General features: G+C 37.0%; 1 protein-coding gene across 4 annotated transcripts in view; it reads left to right on the top strand.

The window, feature by feature from the left end:
- Positions 1 to 16,560, top strand: part of LOC106870854 (DNA mismatch repair protein Mlh1) — a 183,456-nt gene that overhangs the window by 140,067 nt on the left and 26,829 nt on the right. For all 4 annotated transcript variants that reach the window (XM_089357300.1, XM_089357305.1, XM_089357314.1 and 1 more), the window contains exons 7-11: positions 3,131 to 3,219; positions 5,855 to 5,967; positions 9,467 to 9,714; positions 11,432 to 11,501; positions 13,814 to 14,030. In XM_089357300.1, coding sequence (XP_089213426.1) covers positions 3,131 to 3,219; positions 5,855 to 5,967; positions 9,467 to 9,714; positions 11,432 to 11,501; positions 13,814 to 14,030 — 737 coding nt within the window. The remainder of the gene's footprint in view (positions 1 to 3,130; positions 3,220 to 5,854; positions 5,968 to 9,466; positions 9,715 to 11,431; positions 11,502 to 13,813; positions 14,031 to 16,560) is intronic.

The raw sequence follows: 16,560 nt of genomic DNA, 5'->3' as shown, positions 1-16,560 counted from the left end.
AGGCAGGCAGGCAGGCATCAGTCAGCCCATCTGTCCGTCCATCCAGCTGGATGCCCTTCCTAATGCCTACCACTTTACACAATGTACTCGGTGCTTTTTTTTTAATCTTTATACATATCATGTGGCCATATAAGTTCTGCATACAAGGGGGTACTTAAAAGTTCCTAGCTTTAACAATATCACGAAAGGCCTGGTTGGCAGCCCAACCTTCTGAGTTCTTTTACTATGCTTAGAGAACTGAAGAACTGCTGCAATAAGTGTGTGAATCTGAGCGGGGAATATGTTGAATGAAATCATATTAACTGATCTTCTTGTATTTTCTTTTACCCAAAGCCAGGAACTTTTAACCATCCTCTCATACACACACACACACACACACACACACATATATACGCAAGGAGTTACTGAAAAGTACCGGGTATCACAAAGGCCTGGTGGGAGGCTCAACCTTCCAAGTTCTTTTACAGGGCTTAGAAAAATTGAAGAGCTGCTGCAATAAGTGTGTGAATTTAAGAGGGGAGTATGTTAAATAAAATCATAATTAACTGATTTTCCTGTAATTTCTTTTACCCAAGGCCATGATCTTTTCAGCACCCCCTCATATATGTATATAGATGTATGTGTGTATGTATACATGCACATGCACACTAGCACACACACACACACAATTGGCTTCTGCACAGTCTTTGTGTACTTAATTCCACTAAAAACCCATTGGTCAACCTGAGGCAACAGTTGAAGAACTTTCCCCAAGGTTTATCATCCATTTAGCTAAATATCATTTATCATATTCCATCATAAACAAGAGATGTCAACTGCAATTCCTAACACTAGGTTTGTCATATACATCTTTTCTATTTTACTTGTTTCAGTCATTTGACTGCAGCCATGCTGGGGCTCTGCCTTGAAGAATTTTTAGTTGAATGAATTGACCCCAGTACTTATTTTTTTAAAGCCTCATACATATTTTATTGATTTCTTTTTGCTGAACTGCTAAGTTTTGGAGACATACACACACATATGGATATATGTATATATATAAATGTCTATATATATATATATATGACAAGCTTCTTTCAGTTTCCGTTTACCAAATCCACTTACAAGCCTTTGGTTGGCCTGAGGCTATATTAAAAGACACTTGCCCAAGGTACCATGCAGTGGAACTGAACCTGCATCCATGTGGTTGGAAAGTAAGCTTCTTACTACACAGTCACTGCCAGCATGGACAACAGACATTAAATTATGATGATGGTGGTGGTGGCGGCAGTGGCGGTGGTTGTTGTTGTTGTTTTAATCTTTGTAATGTACTTCATACAATATAATCTTGTTATTCTTTACAATATAGAGCAGACAGTTGACTACAGTTATCACACTATTGTATGTAGTAAATAAATATAATGTAAAATAGTTAATTGTCATACTTAACATATACATGTTGTTAATAGGCCAGTTGTATTTGTCCTGAGACGACATCTCTAATGGACTTGCTGTGTTAAAAACAATAAATATCAAAGAGGGACAAAAATTAACCCCAGCAGCTGTCAGTGAGGGTACCAGATGCATTTCAGCCTTTTTAGGTATTTTTAATACATCTATTCACAGCCAGCTACATGTTTGGCTGAAAATTTATTGTCTCTGACATAGGAAAATGTGAACAAAACATTCATTGACGTTGTGAATAGCTGCCTTGTTGATTAAAAGTCTGGTATATCAGGTGGTATCAAAAGGTTCCCAGACTAGTTATGGAATCTGGCTTGGAAGTCGTTTTCCATAAGTGAGACAAGGACCTTCAGCAATTCACTCTGGATCTCAACAGAGATGTTAAAACAGTGACCTTTGAGATGCATTTTCATTTTGGGGAAGAGATGGAAGTCCACAGGTGCTAAATTTGGTGACTAGTAGTTTTGGGCGAGAAACTCGTGAGTAAGGAGAGCTTGGCGAAGAATCCAATTCTTTGCCCTCCACAGATCCAGTCGCCTTTGCAAGATGTCCTCTCTCAAATGCTTCAAAATGTTGCAGTAGAACTCTCAATTGATGGTCTGACCCTGGGGACAAATTCTCGATACACAATATCACATTTCTGGGGGTGACGCTCATGGCAGTTCTTCCAGATCATTCATCGTCTTCCAGATCATTCATCGTCTTCCAGGGACATTCTTCTGCTTTTAAAGCACTCATGCCACTCAAAACATTGTGTACAACCCATTGCATTGTTGCTGTGAGCTTGCCGAAGCATGTTCAATGTCTCTGTAGCAAATTTCCCAAGTTTAATGCAAAATTTCACATTAGCTCTTTGTTCCTGTACATGTTCCTGTCAAAATCATAGACTACAGTATACATGTGATCACAAAAACACAAATTTTACAACTTGCGAATTAAACACTGTGATGTCACTCGGCACACTGCCTCATGAAAGTTACTGCTAGCTCTCACTAGGCATACAATTGTATGCTGCCATCTGTTGGCACACTACAGAATTAGTTCAGGAACTTCTTGATATCACCTCGTATTCAGTTGATGTGGTATTTAATTAAAATAGTCTTCCACATATCAGCCTATCAACAATGTGTATACATTTTGATTAGGCAGTGAACTGGCAGAATCGTTAGCATGCCGGGCGAAATGCTAAGCAGTATTTCGCCTGCTGTTATGTTCTGAGTTCAAATTCCGCCTAGGTCAACTTTGCCTTTCATCCTTTCAGGGTTGATAAATTAAGTACCAGTTATGCACTGGGGTCAATGTAATCGACTTAATCCCTTTGTCTGTCCTTGTTTGTCCCCTCTATATTTAGCCCCTTGTGGGCAATAAAGAAATAAGAAACGTTACCATGCCGGGCAAAATGCTTAGCGGTATTCATCTGTCTTTACATTCTGAGCTCAAATTCCACCGAAGTCGACTTTACCTTTCATTCTTTTAGAGTCAATAAATTAAGTACCAGTTGAGCACTGGAGTCAATCTAATCAACTGGCCCCCTCCCCAAAAATTTCGAGCCTTGAACCTAGAGTAGAAAAGATTATGGTATGTTGATGGTTGTTCTGATTAAATACTGCTTAAGTTGTGTCTACCAGATTTATATTTATAATCTGTTCTCTCTGTCATTTACCTTTTACATGATACCTTTCCACAGCATGGTGACACTACAGCCGATGTGAGGACTTCAAGCACTGCTTCCCATACTGATAACATCCGTTCCATTTATGGACCTTCTGTAGCCAGGTAAGAATCACTCTTAACCATGCTTGCATACAAAAACAAGTTGGAGAATTACTTTAGTGTGATGGCATCACAAATGTCCTGGATAGAGTAGAGCTAAATAGGAGGTATTGATCTCTTAATTATAAAAACACTTAATAACCAAATCACAACCGACATCTACCACAAACCTACAGATTCACAACATTCAGCTCATGCCACCCAAAACACACCAAGATAAATATCCCTTTCAATTTAGCTAAAAGAATTTGCACCATTGTCTCTGACCCAACCACTTGAGAAATACGCTTACAAGACCTCAAAAAAACACTATTACAACGCCAATATCCCTCCACACTCATAGACTTTGGAATAAAACGTGCCAAGGAACTTGACAAAAACACACTGAAAACCACCCAACACAGTAACACACCCAACCCCAAAATACTTCTATACATCTCCACCCACAACCCCAAAAACATCGAAGCATACACCACAATTAAACAAGACCTCCCCTTACTCACCACAGACCCGAAAATGAATAATATTATCAATACACACAAAGTCCTTAAATGCAAAAGGCAGCACAAATCTTTGAAAAAAAACTCTTAACTAATGCCAAACTACACACACCACTTCCACCCCCATCAGTTAAAAAATGTGCACACCCTTACTGTAGTACCTGCCCTGACCTACTTGAAGGCTCTGAATTTACCTTCAAACAAGGAACAAGGTTTAAAATCAAGACCAATTTCCCTTGTTCCTCCGAGAACCTCATTTATGTCCTCACATGCGCAGGTTGCCAACACAACTATATCGGACAGACGTAGAAGAGTAGCAGTCCATAAAGAAAAAATAAATCTTTCACAACACTGCCAAATTCCACTCAGTAGCCACATAGACTCTTGCGCCAGAAATAAAAACCCTAAGTTCCTTATATTCCCTTTCTATCAATGTAAAGACAGAATCTCTACACAAGAAAGAATCAACAAGGAGAATCTTTTTATAGAGAAATTCCAAACGCTTCTTAACATACAAACTCCTCGGTGACCATTTTCCCTTCTATCGCCTACCCAATGAAATACATATAAGTTTACTTCTTGTTTCTCTAAGAACAGACATAAACTTCCTGTTGACAAAGAGTCCAGAACTCCAACTAAAGAGTATAAAACCCACAGAATTGTCTTCCCTTACACACACTTCCTGTTTTGACACCACACTTCCTGTTTAACACATAAACTCTCAGCCTTTTTTAAACACAACACCATTCTTAATTGCATGCATCCTAATCTTTCTAAAAATTATCTACATGGATTACCATTGAACTTTAAAAACTCAAAGACAATATAATGTATTGGTATATTTATTTTTGATATATTTTTGTAAAAAACATTATTTTCATTTTCCCTCTTCTTGAAAATTTGCCATGCAATGAAAGCCAGTTAGAAATCCTTTTAATCCTCCCTATACACATCTATATTAAAATATGCTTTCAGTTTAGCATTCTGCCTTATTATTATTATTATTATTAGGAAGGGCATCCAGCTGTAGAAACTCTGCCAAATTAGATTGGAGCCTGGTGTTGCCATCCGGTTTCACCAGTCCTCAGTCAAATCGTCCAACCCATGCTAGCATGGAAAGTGGACGTTAAACGATGATGATGATGATGATGATTATTTTCCTATATATATATATATATATATATGTGTGTGTGTGTGTGTGTGTGTGTGTGTGTATTCTTATTGATATTTAGAAGAAGTAACAGAGTGACTCACGGTCTGAGGGTTTCATGCATTAGCACTTGCCAAGCTAGTTACAGGTTGAAGACCTGTGAGTTTATGCAGCTGGTAATAAAGATATTTCCATCTGGATTGTTCTGGGTCGAATTTTAAAATCATAATAATGTCATGTGGGTAATTCAATGCACCAGCATGACCGCAGCCACTTGGCTGAAACACATAAATAAATAAATGTTGTTCGGTAAGCACAGATAAATAAGTAAGCAAAGTAATAAAGAGAGAGAAAACGTGTGTGTGTGTGTGTGTCCTTATCTTGTCATCACATGATTGTTATAAATGATTGTCACTCATACTTGTAATGTCTTTCATTTCATTTCCAGTGTTCTGTGAAAACATGTTTTACAATGGGGAAATGTTACTTTGCTTGGAAACAGTTAAGGGTTGCCAACAGGAAGGGTAGCCAGCTGGAGAAAATCTGGTGCGATAAACTCTATCCTACCCATGCACGCATGGATAAGGGGACATTAAAAAAATGTGTGTGCATCTTGTAGTAAAACATGTAAACATTGATAAGGACTCTCATAAACTAGTGTTTTTTTTTAATGAAAATCATTTGTGATGTTTGTTCCACCCGAGTTGCACAGATAACCTCTTGTTGCTCTCTTTATGACTGACCCATTGGAAACCTTTAACCATCACATGGCTATCACATCTACTTGAACAAAAGGGCAGATGCATAATTTGGTTTTCATGTCTTCATCATTAGCTAAATTTGAACAGATGCTAGGGTATTGTGAGGAACATGGCAAGGGTAGCAGGTAGAGAGGAAAGTAAAATGTCTACTCCATATTAAATATTACCAAGTTCCTAATTTTTCTCCCAAAATATTCATTGTTGTGTTTGTGTTCCATTCCTGCAAGGGAACTATTGGAGGTCCAGCATGAAGACGAGAAGCTCAAGTTTAAAATGCATGGTTTCTGTACCAATGCTAATTATTCTACCAAGAAGTGTATTTTCCTCTTGTTCATCAACCGTAAGTATCTCTCCCCCCCTCTCTCTCTCTCTCGTTACTTATCTACATATTTATCTTATTATTGCTTTCTATGTCTCTCCATTTCTTTTTCTTGTTCTCTCACTCTTTCCATATATATGTGTGAATGTATGTATATTTATGTTGATGTATGTAGGTATGTATACAAGCCTTATTCACCACTAACTAAAAAAGAGTGATGAGAGGGTATCAAGCTATTTATCCTAAGGTCATCTCCATGAAAGGAGGGGAGAAAGATTGTTAAATTCAATTGAGATAAGTTCTGAGCATTAAAAGAACTAAAGTGGAGGGCATCAAACTTCATGCGACAACTTGGCCTTCAATACATCACAGAAAACCAAATTAACTCAAAATAACTGTGGCATTTGTCCTGGGATAAAATCACCTATAGACATTCTGTGTTAAATAATTTTCATTTGCTCCTGATATGTTTTTGTGTCTTTAACACCCTATGTTTATTAGAGACTTTATATCAGGACAAATACTGCAATAAATTTGGCTTTCTACATTGCTTCTGCATTATGTATGATACACAGATTACTGCTTTTTTATAATTCTTTTAAAATGATAATGCCTAGCATGGCCACTGTACAATGACTGAAATCAGTTAACGGATAAAGATTTAAGTGTTATATTATAGCAGGGATCTTGAACTTATGGCATTTCAACATTGCTGTTCAAATTTATGGGAAAATACCTCTTGCTTTAGAAGTTCTCAATTAACAAGGGGTAGTTAGGAATAAATGAGCTTGTAAAAGTGAGAACTACCGATGTATAACAGAAACGGTAGAGCATCCAATAAGATGCTTGTTTTTAAATTCTGAGCACAAATCCTGCTGATGTCAATTTTACCTTCCATTCTCATAATCAAGAATTGGAATAAGTTTAGTTGATTGTACGTTCCTATAAATTTATGGCCTTCTGCTAAAGTTAATCAATATTGACAGGGGAAAAAATCAGTCTTTCATGTAACCAAACATATCATGTACTTGATTAGTTATTATTAGTTATTGGTATTTCATATATACTGGCTTTGGCTAACTATTTCTTTTCAGATTTCATTATTATTATTATTATTATTATTATTAATAATAATAAGGCTATGGGTGGGCAAAATGGTTGGCATGCTAGGTAGAATGCGTCTGCCTTTACATTCTGAGTTCAAATTCCACTGAGGTTGACTTTGCCTTTCATCCTTTCGTAGTCAGTAAAATAAGTCCGAGTTGATCACTTGGGTTGATTTAATTGACTTAACCCGACCCACTAGATTGGCTTCATTTTTCATCCTTCCGGAATCTATAAAGAAAGAACTATTTTGGTGCGCTGTACTGAGAACAGTCTCTCTGAGCTGCATTAAAGAGGCCAAGAAAGTAGTATGTCGAACGCTTTTGTGGGCACTGAAGCATCCAATGTGCGACCTTTAGTCACGGCCCCACTGATCCTTTCTCCACCACTCTGTGAAATTGCTAAAATAAGAATGACCATGAGCCAGTGAGAAAGTCACTATATGACTTAGTTGACTTGCTACAAAAAGCAGTCAAATCTATTTCAAATCACACCCTACAACATTAGAAATGGTAGGACACATTGGATAATAAAGCCCTTGATATACCGTGTCTGATAAAGGAAAAACAAAAAGGACAGTCATGGCTGGAGTATCTTTGATTATAGGTTTACTCAGTTCCCGCTGACCTGGAGCTAAGCAACAACAACCACACCACATCATACCATGTCATATGACATGATTCTTCTACCATGTGGTTTGTACATATGAACAAGCCTTCACTTTTCTGCTTATAACCTTTGAAAACTAGATGGCAGAACCTCATACTAGCTGACCAATGAAAGCACATCTAGTTATTTATACAACCTCCTGAAAACAGGTCCACCAAGCAAGTGTCTACGTCAGTGGTTCTCAACCATTTTTGACCTGTGCACCCCTTTGATTTCTATCTTGCTCTACTGGACCCTAATATACATTCAATGTTTAACCCTTTAGCATTCAGATTATTCTGTCTAATGTGAAGCTTATTTATTCACATTGTCTTGAATTAAGCAGGCATCTTTCAGCTTCAAGATTTTGATGATGGAATTATTTATTATTAAAATGACATTGTAGGGTAGATGTGAAGGACCAGATCTGGCCAGTTTGAGCATAAAACAGGTAGAATGTTTGGGCATACTAAAGGGTTAAAAAAGTCCCATAATATTTTTATAATTAAATATTATTAGGAATTGTATTAAAAAGGAGTTGAATTATTTCATGTATTGTAGAAGTATGACAGATTTATTGCAGATAAATTTTAATAACAAAATCTTATATGGACCCCCGCCAAGGGCCATGTAGACCCTGGTTGACAACCACTGCTCTGCATGATTCCTTGACCTGTTAAAAGTAGAAGTCAAATCTCACAAATTATACTGTACCATCTTAAATAAAGAAAGGATACATTAGATAATGTAGTCATATATAGTTCTAACAACATGGGATGTTCACAACTGGAATGCTTTTGATTGCAGGTCTGCTCATTCACAGTTGACCAAGGGCTAAACAAATGCAGCCTGCTCAACATAATCATCAAAACTCTCGCTCAATAATTGCCCAAGCATTTCATAATAGAAATGAAATGATACATTTGAAAATACTGATGAATTGTTTCATTGTGGTACTGGCACGGCTGTGTGGTAAGGAGTTTGCTTCTCAACCAGATGGTTCCAGGTTCAACTAAACTCTTCAAGGTAGTGCCCCAGCATGGCCACAGTCCAATGGCTAAAATATGTAAAAGATAAAAGATATCATCCATCTATATCACCCCAGCATTATTATAATGACAATTATGAGTTCAGCACCCAGAAGACACAAACTGGGTGTGCATTCATCAGGTGGAATATCTTGCTGAACTCTCAGTTTATATCCTCTGTTGTATCTTTTATCTTTAACTTGTTTCAGTCATTTGACTGCAGCCTTACTGGAGCATTGACTTGAAGAATTTAGGCAAACAACTCAACCCCAGTACTTATTTTTGTAACTCAGGTGCTTATTCTGTCAGTCTCTTTTACTGAACCACAAAGCTATGAGAGACATAAACAAACCAATATTGATTGTCAAGCAATGGTAAAGAACAAATGCAACACAGACACAAAGTCTCACATACATATGTATAGGCTTCTTTCAGTTTCTGTCTACCAAATTCATTCACAAGGCTTTATTTGACCTGGGACTATAGATAGAAGACACTTACCCTTAGGTGCCACTCTGTGGGACTGAACTCAGAGCCATATGGTTGGGAAGCAAACTTCTTCAGCACAAAGCCTATATTTTTTTAATTGTGTGTCATCACAGCTCTTTAAACATTATTCGCTGTCTAAAAGAATAAAATGGTAATTGTTGTAGTCATTTGTTTATGATCAAATAATAAATTGATAATAAACAGCTACTACAGTCAGATCAAAAGTGATTGATCTTCTGGTTCTCTTACAGATCGACTTGTTGATTCTTCTGCCTTGAAGAAGGCTCTAGAGGTTGTATACGAAGCCTATTTACCCAAGAATTCTCACCCATTTATGTACATCAGTTTAGAGATAGCACCTCAGAATGTTGATGTTAATGTTCACCCAACCAAACATGAAGTCCATTTTCTCAATGAAGACAGTATCATTGAAAGTGTACAGAAAACTGTCGAGACAAAACTGTTGGGATGCAACTCATCTCGAACATATTTCACACAGGTATCTTTGAAATTGTTTTTGCATATTTTTTTAATTTGTTCTTTTATTTTCAACTGACTGTGACCGCAAATTACTACTATCTGTTTTTGTAAATTGAATAGTAAGGTCAAGACTTGTTTTCTTGTCATGCTACCAGAACATAAGGATATTATCACATGTTCTTGCAGGAAAAAGAAAAGTAAACTATGAATGTTAATCTTAATTTTAATTCAATTTTTTTTAATAGTTCTTTTTTCTTTACATATTCCATTTTAGTACATATTTTTGATAAGGATTTTCAAAAACCGAAACATGTAAAAGGAAAATTAAAATGTACCCAATTTTAAGAAAGGAGCATTTTCGTTCTTGTTTTTCATAAATATATATATATATATATATATATATATATATATATATATTTGTGTGTGTGTCTGTATTTGTCCCCCCACCATTGCCTTGACAACTGACACTGGTGTGTTTATGTCCCCATAACTTAGCAGTTTGGCAAAAGATACCGATAGAATAAGTACTAGACTTACAAAGAATAAGTCCCGAGATCGACTTCTTCGACTAAAACCTTTTAAGGCGGTGCTCCAATATGGCCACAGTCAAAATGACTGAAACAAGTAAAGGAGTAGGAGAATATATATATATATATATATATATATATATATATCATCATCATTATCATCATTATTTAATGTGCATTTTCCATGCTAGTATGAATTGGATGGTTTGAGAGGAACTGGTAAGCCAGGTAAGAGAGCTACATCAATCTCCATTTGTCTGCTTTGGCATGGTTTCTATGGCTGGGTGCCTTTCCTAATGCCAGACACTTTACAGAGCAGTAAAAGGATTAGCTCTCTGAACTTTGCACAGCCCATTCTTATTCTAGTAACTATACTTTCAAAGCATCCTCCTCCACTGCTAACTTGGTCACTTAGGTAATGGAAGTTATCTACTTCTAAGGATCCCCACCAGATATTTCAGGAATGCTATTTATATAAGTATGTATACACACACACACACTTAGGATGCTGAACCTTTCAGGCAAGATGACAAAGAACTGAGATACCTGGTGCCTTGCCGTACTCAAGAAGACCTGTACTCCACAGCAGAAGTGTTAAGACCGATCCTGTGGGTGGTATAAAGCATTCATAGCAGTGCCACATAAAAGCACCTGTGCAGTCTCATGTAAAAGTGCCTGTGCATGGCCACATGAAAGTTCCCATGCCATGCCACATAAAATCACCCAGCACACTTTGTCAAGTGATTGGTATTAGGAAGGGTATCCATTCCAAATCAGAGCGGAGTCTGGTGCAGCTCCCCAATTTTCCACCTCTGGTCAAACCATCCAACGAATGCCAGCATGGACATCAGACATTAAATGATGATGATGATGATGATAGTGTATTTATATGTCTGTGTGTGCATGTGTTACTGTCTCCTTGCCTTGACTGCATATGATAGTTGTAAACAAGTGTCAGTCATGAAAGTGGTGTCCTTCACTTCCAAACTTCCATGAAGACACGCTTAGTCATAGGAAATATTACCTTACTTAATAACATGTGAGGGTTGACAACAGGAAGAGTATCCAGCTGTAGAAAATTTACCTCAACAATGCAATTGATGATGATGATGTAGGAGGCTGTCTACCATCAGTTTATTGTTCTTTCTTCAGCTAACATAGCTTGCACAGACTTATTATTTGCACGTGTAAATCCTTCCTTTTCTGCAGGCTTTGCTTCCAGGGGTCACAACAAATCTGGACACTGAGCCTAAGAAAACATCAGAGGGCTCTAACCAAGGTAAATAACTCTCTACTTCAATCCTTTATTTACTAGTTTACAACAAAAGTGACAGCACTTTCCCTCTCTTTCTCAGTTTAAGACAAGGGGCAACAGACCAAAATGTTAGAGTCTTCATTCCTTGCATTAAGTCAACTTATAAAATTCTTCTAAGAACTCTTCTTAGTAACTCTCAGATTTAATAAACCTTAGTAAAATGAGATGTAACAATAGTCAATATACCCCTCTGGACTTGGTACAACTTTGCCTTTCATCCTTTTGGACGAAAGGCAAAGTTGGCCCTGAGATTTGAACTCATTAAGCAGTGAATTAGGACAAATATTGCATTGCAGTCTATCCAGCACTCTAACAACTCTGCCAATTCCCTCACAATTAGGTAAGGATGGCCATTGCTAATATTTCTGAGCAAATAAGGTGGCAAGCTGGCAGAATCATCAGCACACCAGGCCAAATGCTTAGCAGCATTTCATCTGTCTTTATGTTCTGAGTTCAAATTCTGCTGAGGTTGACTTTGCCTTTCATCCTTTCATGGTTGACAAGATAAGTACCAGTTGAGAACTGAGGTCAATAGAATTGACTTACCCCTTCCTCGATATTGCTGGCTTCATGCCAGAATTTGAAACTAATATTTCTGAACAAATAAGGTGATGAGCTGGCAGAATTGTTAGCATGCTGGGCAAAATGCTTAGCAGCAGTTCATCCATCTTTACGTTCTGAGTTCAAATTCTGCTAAGGTTGACTTTGCCTTTCATCCTTTTGTGGTCGATAAAATAGAGACCAATTTAACATTGGAGTCAATCTAATTGACTTACCCCTCTCTTGAAATTGCTGGCCTTGTGGCAAAATTGGAAACCATATTTCTGAGCAAATACTTAATTTAGTTAATTACTTCTGTAGATCTAGTTTTAACTGGCACTCCATCACTTATGACACTGAGGGTTCCAGTTGATCCGATCAACGGAAATGCTTGTGAAATTAATATGCAAGTGGCTGAGCATTCCACAGACATACATACCCTTAATGTAGTTCCCAGGGAGATTCAGCGTGACATAGAATGTTACAAGACTGGCCCTTTGTATGACAGATACAACTCATTTTTGTCAACTGAGTGAACTGGAGTAATGTGAAATAAAGTGTCTTACTCAAGGACACAATGTACCACCAGGAATTGAACGTGTGATCGTCTGAATGTGATTCAAATACCCTAACCACTAAGCCACACACCTTCATATCTAGTTAAGCCAAGTTAATTAGAGCAACCCAATAGCACAAACAGTAATAAAGCCAAGTCTATTGTGGATGATTCTGTTGGCATGGCCATGGCTAATTTGCATCCTATTTGCCATTTTATCAATAGTCACCAATCTGTTCAACAGAAACCATGTCATGGATTCCTTCATTGCTGTCATCACCACAAGACATGGCTGGATATCAGCTTGATGCATGACATATAACCATTTTTGAATTTTTTTCAATGCATTTGTAGACAGTTCATAGTGATTAAACACTATTCTGATACAGTCCTGAAAGTTTCCAGTGGATACACCTTTGACTCACAGAAATCAATCATTGAACACTGTTTTTAGAATGAACTGAAAGCAGAGCAGAGTGGCCATAGTTAACCTAATAACAATGACAACTAAATTGACATTTTAAGTTCAAACTAACACTGTATTGACTTGAAGGAGACCATGTTTAGTGATGTACATGCAACTAATCTTCCTGCCAATGGAAAAAATTATAAATGCATTGCTAATAATAAATGACTCACCATAGTATTGGTTTTTTTTTTTATTTTAGATTATGTCTCAGTTTTGTTTAACCCTTTCTCACTCAGATTACTCTCTCAAATGTAATGCTTATTTATTCAGATTACTTTGAATTAATCAGATTTTATCTCATTGCTTTGAGATTTTGATAACATGATTATTTATTTTTATAATTATATTGTTGGTTAGGTCCAAGAGGCAGGATCTGACCAATTCAAACATAAGGCAGGAATATTTTGGCCAGATATGACCAGTTTAAATGCTAAAGAGTTGACCCCTTTGATACCAATATACCAGAGACTGCGCCTGACTCTTGTTTCCAAGAGTCCTGAATTAAAATCTTCCATCAGAACTTAACGTTAATTTATGATCCAAACACCACTTAATAATGACAAAGTTATTTTACTAAATTCTTCATTATTTTCCAAATGAATTAAAGTAAAAACAGAGTATCTCAACAAAAATATGGTAACAAAAGGGTTAAACATTATAAAAATTCATTTTAGCTCTAATTCTATAATATTTTGATCTGAATTTTTGTAGGAGACAACAATCCACCTAAAGTTTATGCATACCAAATGGTACGCACTGATTCCAAAGAACAAAAGTTAGATGCTTTTCTAAACAAGCCATCATCTTTTACATCCATTATGAAGACTTACCCAGTTTCTGAAGATGTTGAAATGACAGCTGATTCAGCTACCAAATCTGATAGTAAAACACCACAGAAGGAAAATGTCGAGATGCAGCCTAGTAAAAAGTTAGTCTGCTTCTCCATCATATTTTTACTTCAGTTCCACTGTGTATGGTTTGGTACTTTTTTGATGATTCTGATTAATTTCATATTTTTTTGTTTCAATCAGTTCTGTTCTTTGAATTATATTCTTGTTAAATTCATAGGCACAGGTGTGGCCGTGGGGTTAAGAAGTTTGCTTCCCACCTATGTGGTTTTGGTACCTTAGGCAAGTGTTTTCTACTATAGCCCCAAGCCAACCAAAGTCTTGTGAACAGATTTGGTTGGTAGATGGAAACTGAAAGAAGCCAGTTGTGTGTATGTGTGTGTGTGCTTGCATGTGTGTGTGTGTATGTATATACATATGTGTATATATGTGTGTGTGTGTGTGTGTGTGTGTGTGTGTGTGTGTGTGTGTGTGTGTGTGTGTGTATTAAAGAAATGACAAGAGACCAGAAGATTTGCTGTACTTGATAAGATGCATCAAGCTAAGTAAAATTGGTTGCCCTTTCCGGTGCCAGTGCTGCATAGACGTACTTGTACTGATGACACATAAGAAACACCCAGCATACTCTGTTAAGTGGTTGGCACTAAGAAGGGCATCCAGCCATACAAACCATGCCACAACAGACAGTTTGAGTCTGGACATCTCCCTGCTAGCCAGCTCTATGTCAAACCCATCCAACCCATGCCAGCATGGAAAGCAGACGTTAAACAATGACGATGGTGATGATGATGATGATATATGTGTGTGTGTATATTTATGCATGTTTGTGTGTGTGTGTGTATGCTACTGTCTCCTTGCCTTGACATCACATGATAGTTATGAGTGTCACCATCATGCAAATGGCACACTTGGTTTCCAGTCTTCCAATATATGTCTGGTCATAGGGTGATATTACCTTTCTAGGGAAACAAGTAATGGTTGGCAACAGGAAGGGCATCCAGTCATAGAAAAATCTCCCTCAACAATGATATTGTAAGGTTTGTGTAAGAGGCCAAATCCGGCCAGTATTAACATAAAACAGGCAGAATATTTAAGCTGGATATGGCCAGTTTAATTGCTAAAGGGTTAAAATGGGAAATTTACTACATATAATTAGTATGATGTTATCATAGATAATATCTATGAAGTTCAAAAAATTATGACAAAATGGTAACAGCAGGAAATTTGATTAAATAATAAATGTTCTGCCTGAAGTGACACACCAAAACTCTTAGAGACATAACATTGTCTGAAATGCTGAACCTGTGGTTTATTTTCTAAGTGTAAAGCTAGTTACCTTCATATAGATCTGACTGAGGAACAAAGCATCCTAAAGGGCCTTTAATCACTCACTCATACTTCTAGAAATAGCAGCCAAAACATCCTCAAATTACACAATATCGTCATACAAAAGGCAGGACACATTACAGAATAAAAAGAAATGGTGGACACAGGCAAAGGCATGGTTGTATGGTAAAAATTTGGTTCCCAACCACATGGTTTCAGGTTCAGTCCCATTGCGTGGTACTTTGGGCAAGTGTCTTCTACTATAGTCTCAAGGCCTTGTGAGTGAATTTGGCAGTCGGAAACTGAAAGAAGCTGATCATATGTGTGTGTGTCTTTGTGTCTGTATTTGTTCGCCCATCATTGCTTGGAAACTGGTGTTGGTCTGTTTACATCCCTGTAACTTAACAGTTCGGCAAAAGAGACTGATAGAATAAGTACTAGGTTTAAAAACAAGTCCTGGGGTCGAATTGTTTGACAAAAACACTTCAAGATGGTGCTCCAGCATAGCCACAGTCAAATGGCTGAAACAAGTAAACGAATAAAAGAATGTCTGAAACACCTTTGATCAACAGTCTACTCTGTCAGAACTGACGTGGGCTTAAAGACCAACAACAACACAAACTGACTGACACATTAAATAACATCAATCCTAGTGCCATCAATATTTCTGATGTACAAATTTTCAAACACAGCTTTCTATACATCACAGACTCAGCATTGAATCATCCCTTCTCTGACATAACATTGAATGGTCTTCTATCTTTATTAAACTATTGAGCCATCATTGAATTGTCTCTTTATTAAACCACTGATATACCATTGAACAGTCTTCTCTTCTTGTATTACTATTAACCCTTTAGCATCAGATTGCTCTGCCTGATGTAATGTTCTTTTTATTCACATTGTTTTGAATTAATCATACAGTGTCTCATAGCTTCATGGTTTTGACAATGTGATTATTTTTGGAATGATACTGTGAGAAACCACATCTGGCCAGTTTGAACATAAATCAGTAGAATATTTGAGCCAGATATGGTCGGTTTAAATGCTGAAGGGTTAAGCTATTGACCTACACTTGAGCTATCTTCTTCATTAACATTTTTACTACTAATTTATTTTCTGTTTTGTATTCCATAATTTTTCCTTCCAACCACCCACCTGTAGCTATTCAAATTAAACATCAATAACATTTATTCTTTAGTTCAGAGGGCATAAAATATGGTAGACTGTGCGTAGTGTCTTTTGCTCCTCGGTTTAATTAATAATTCAATTAATTAACTCATC

This window comes from Octopus bimaculoides, chromosome 1 (assembly GCF_046866305.1).
Source record: "Octopus bimaculoides isolate indiv1 chromosome 1, ASM4686630v1, whole genome shotgun sequence".
NCBI classification, from domain to species: Eukaryota; Metazoa; Mollusca; class Cephalopoda; order Octopoda; family Octopodidae; genus Octopus; species Octopus bimaculoides.
The sequence above is the reverse complement of the archived record's forward strand: the minus strand, read 5'-3'. Positions and strand labels throughout refer to the sequence as shown.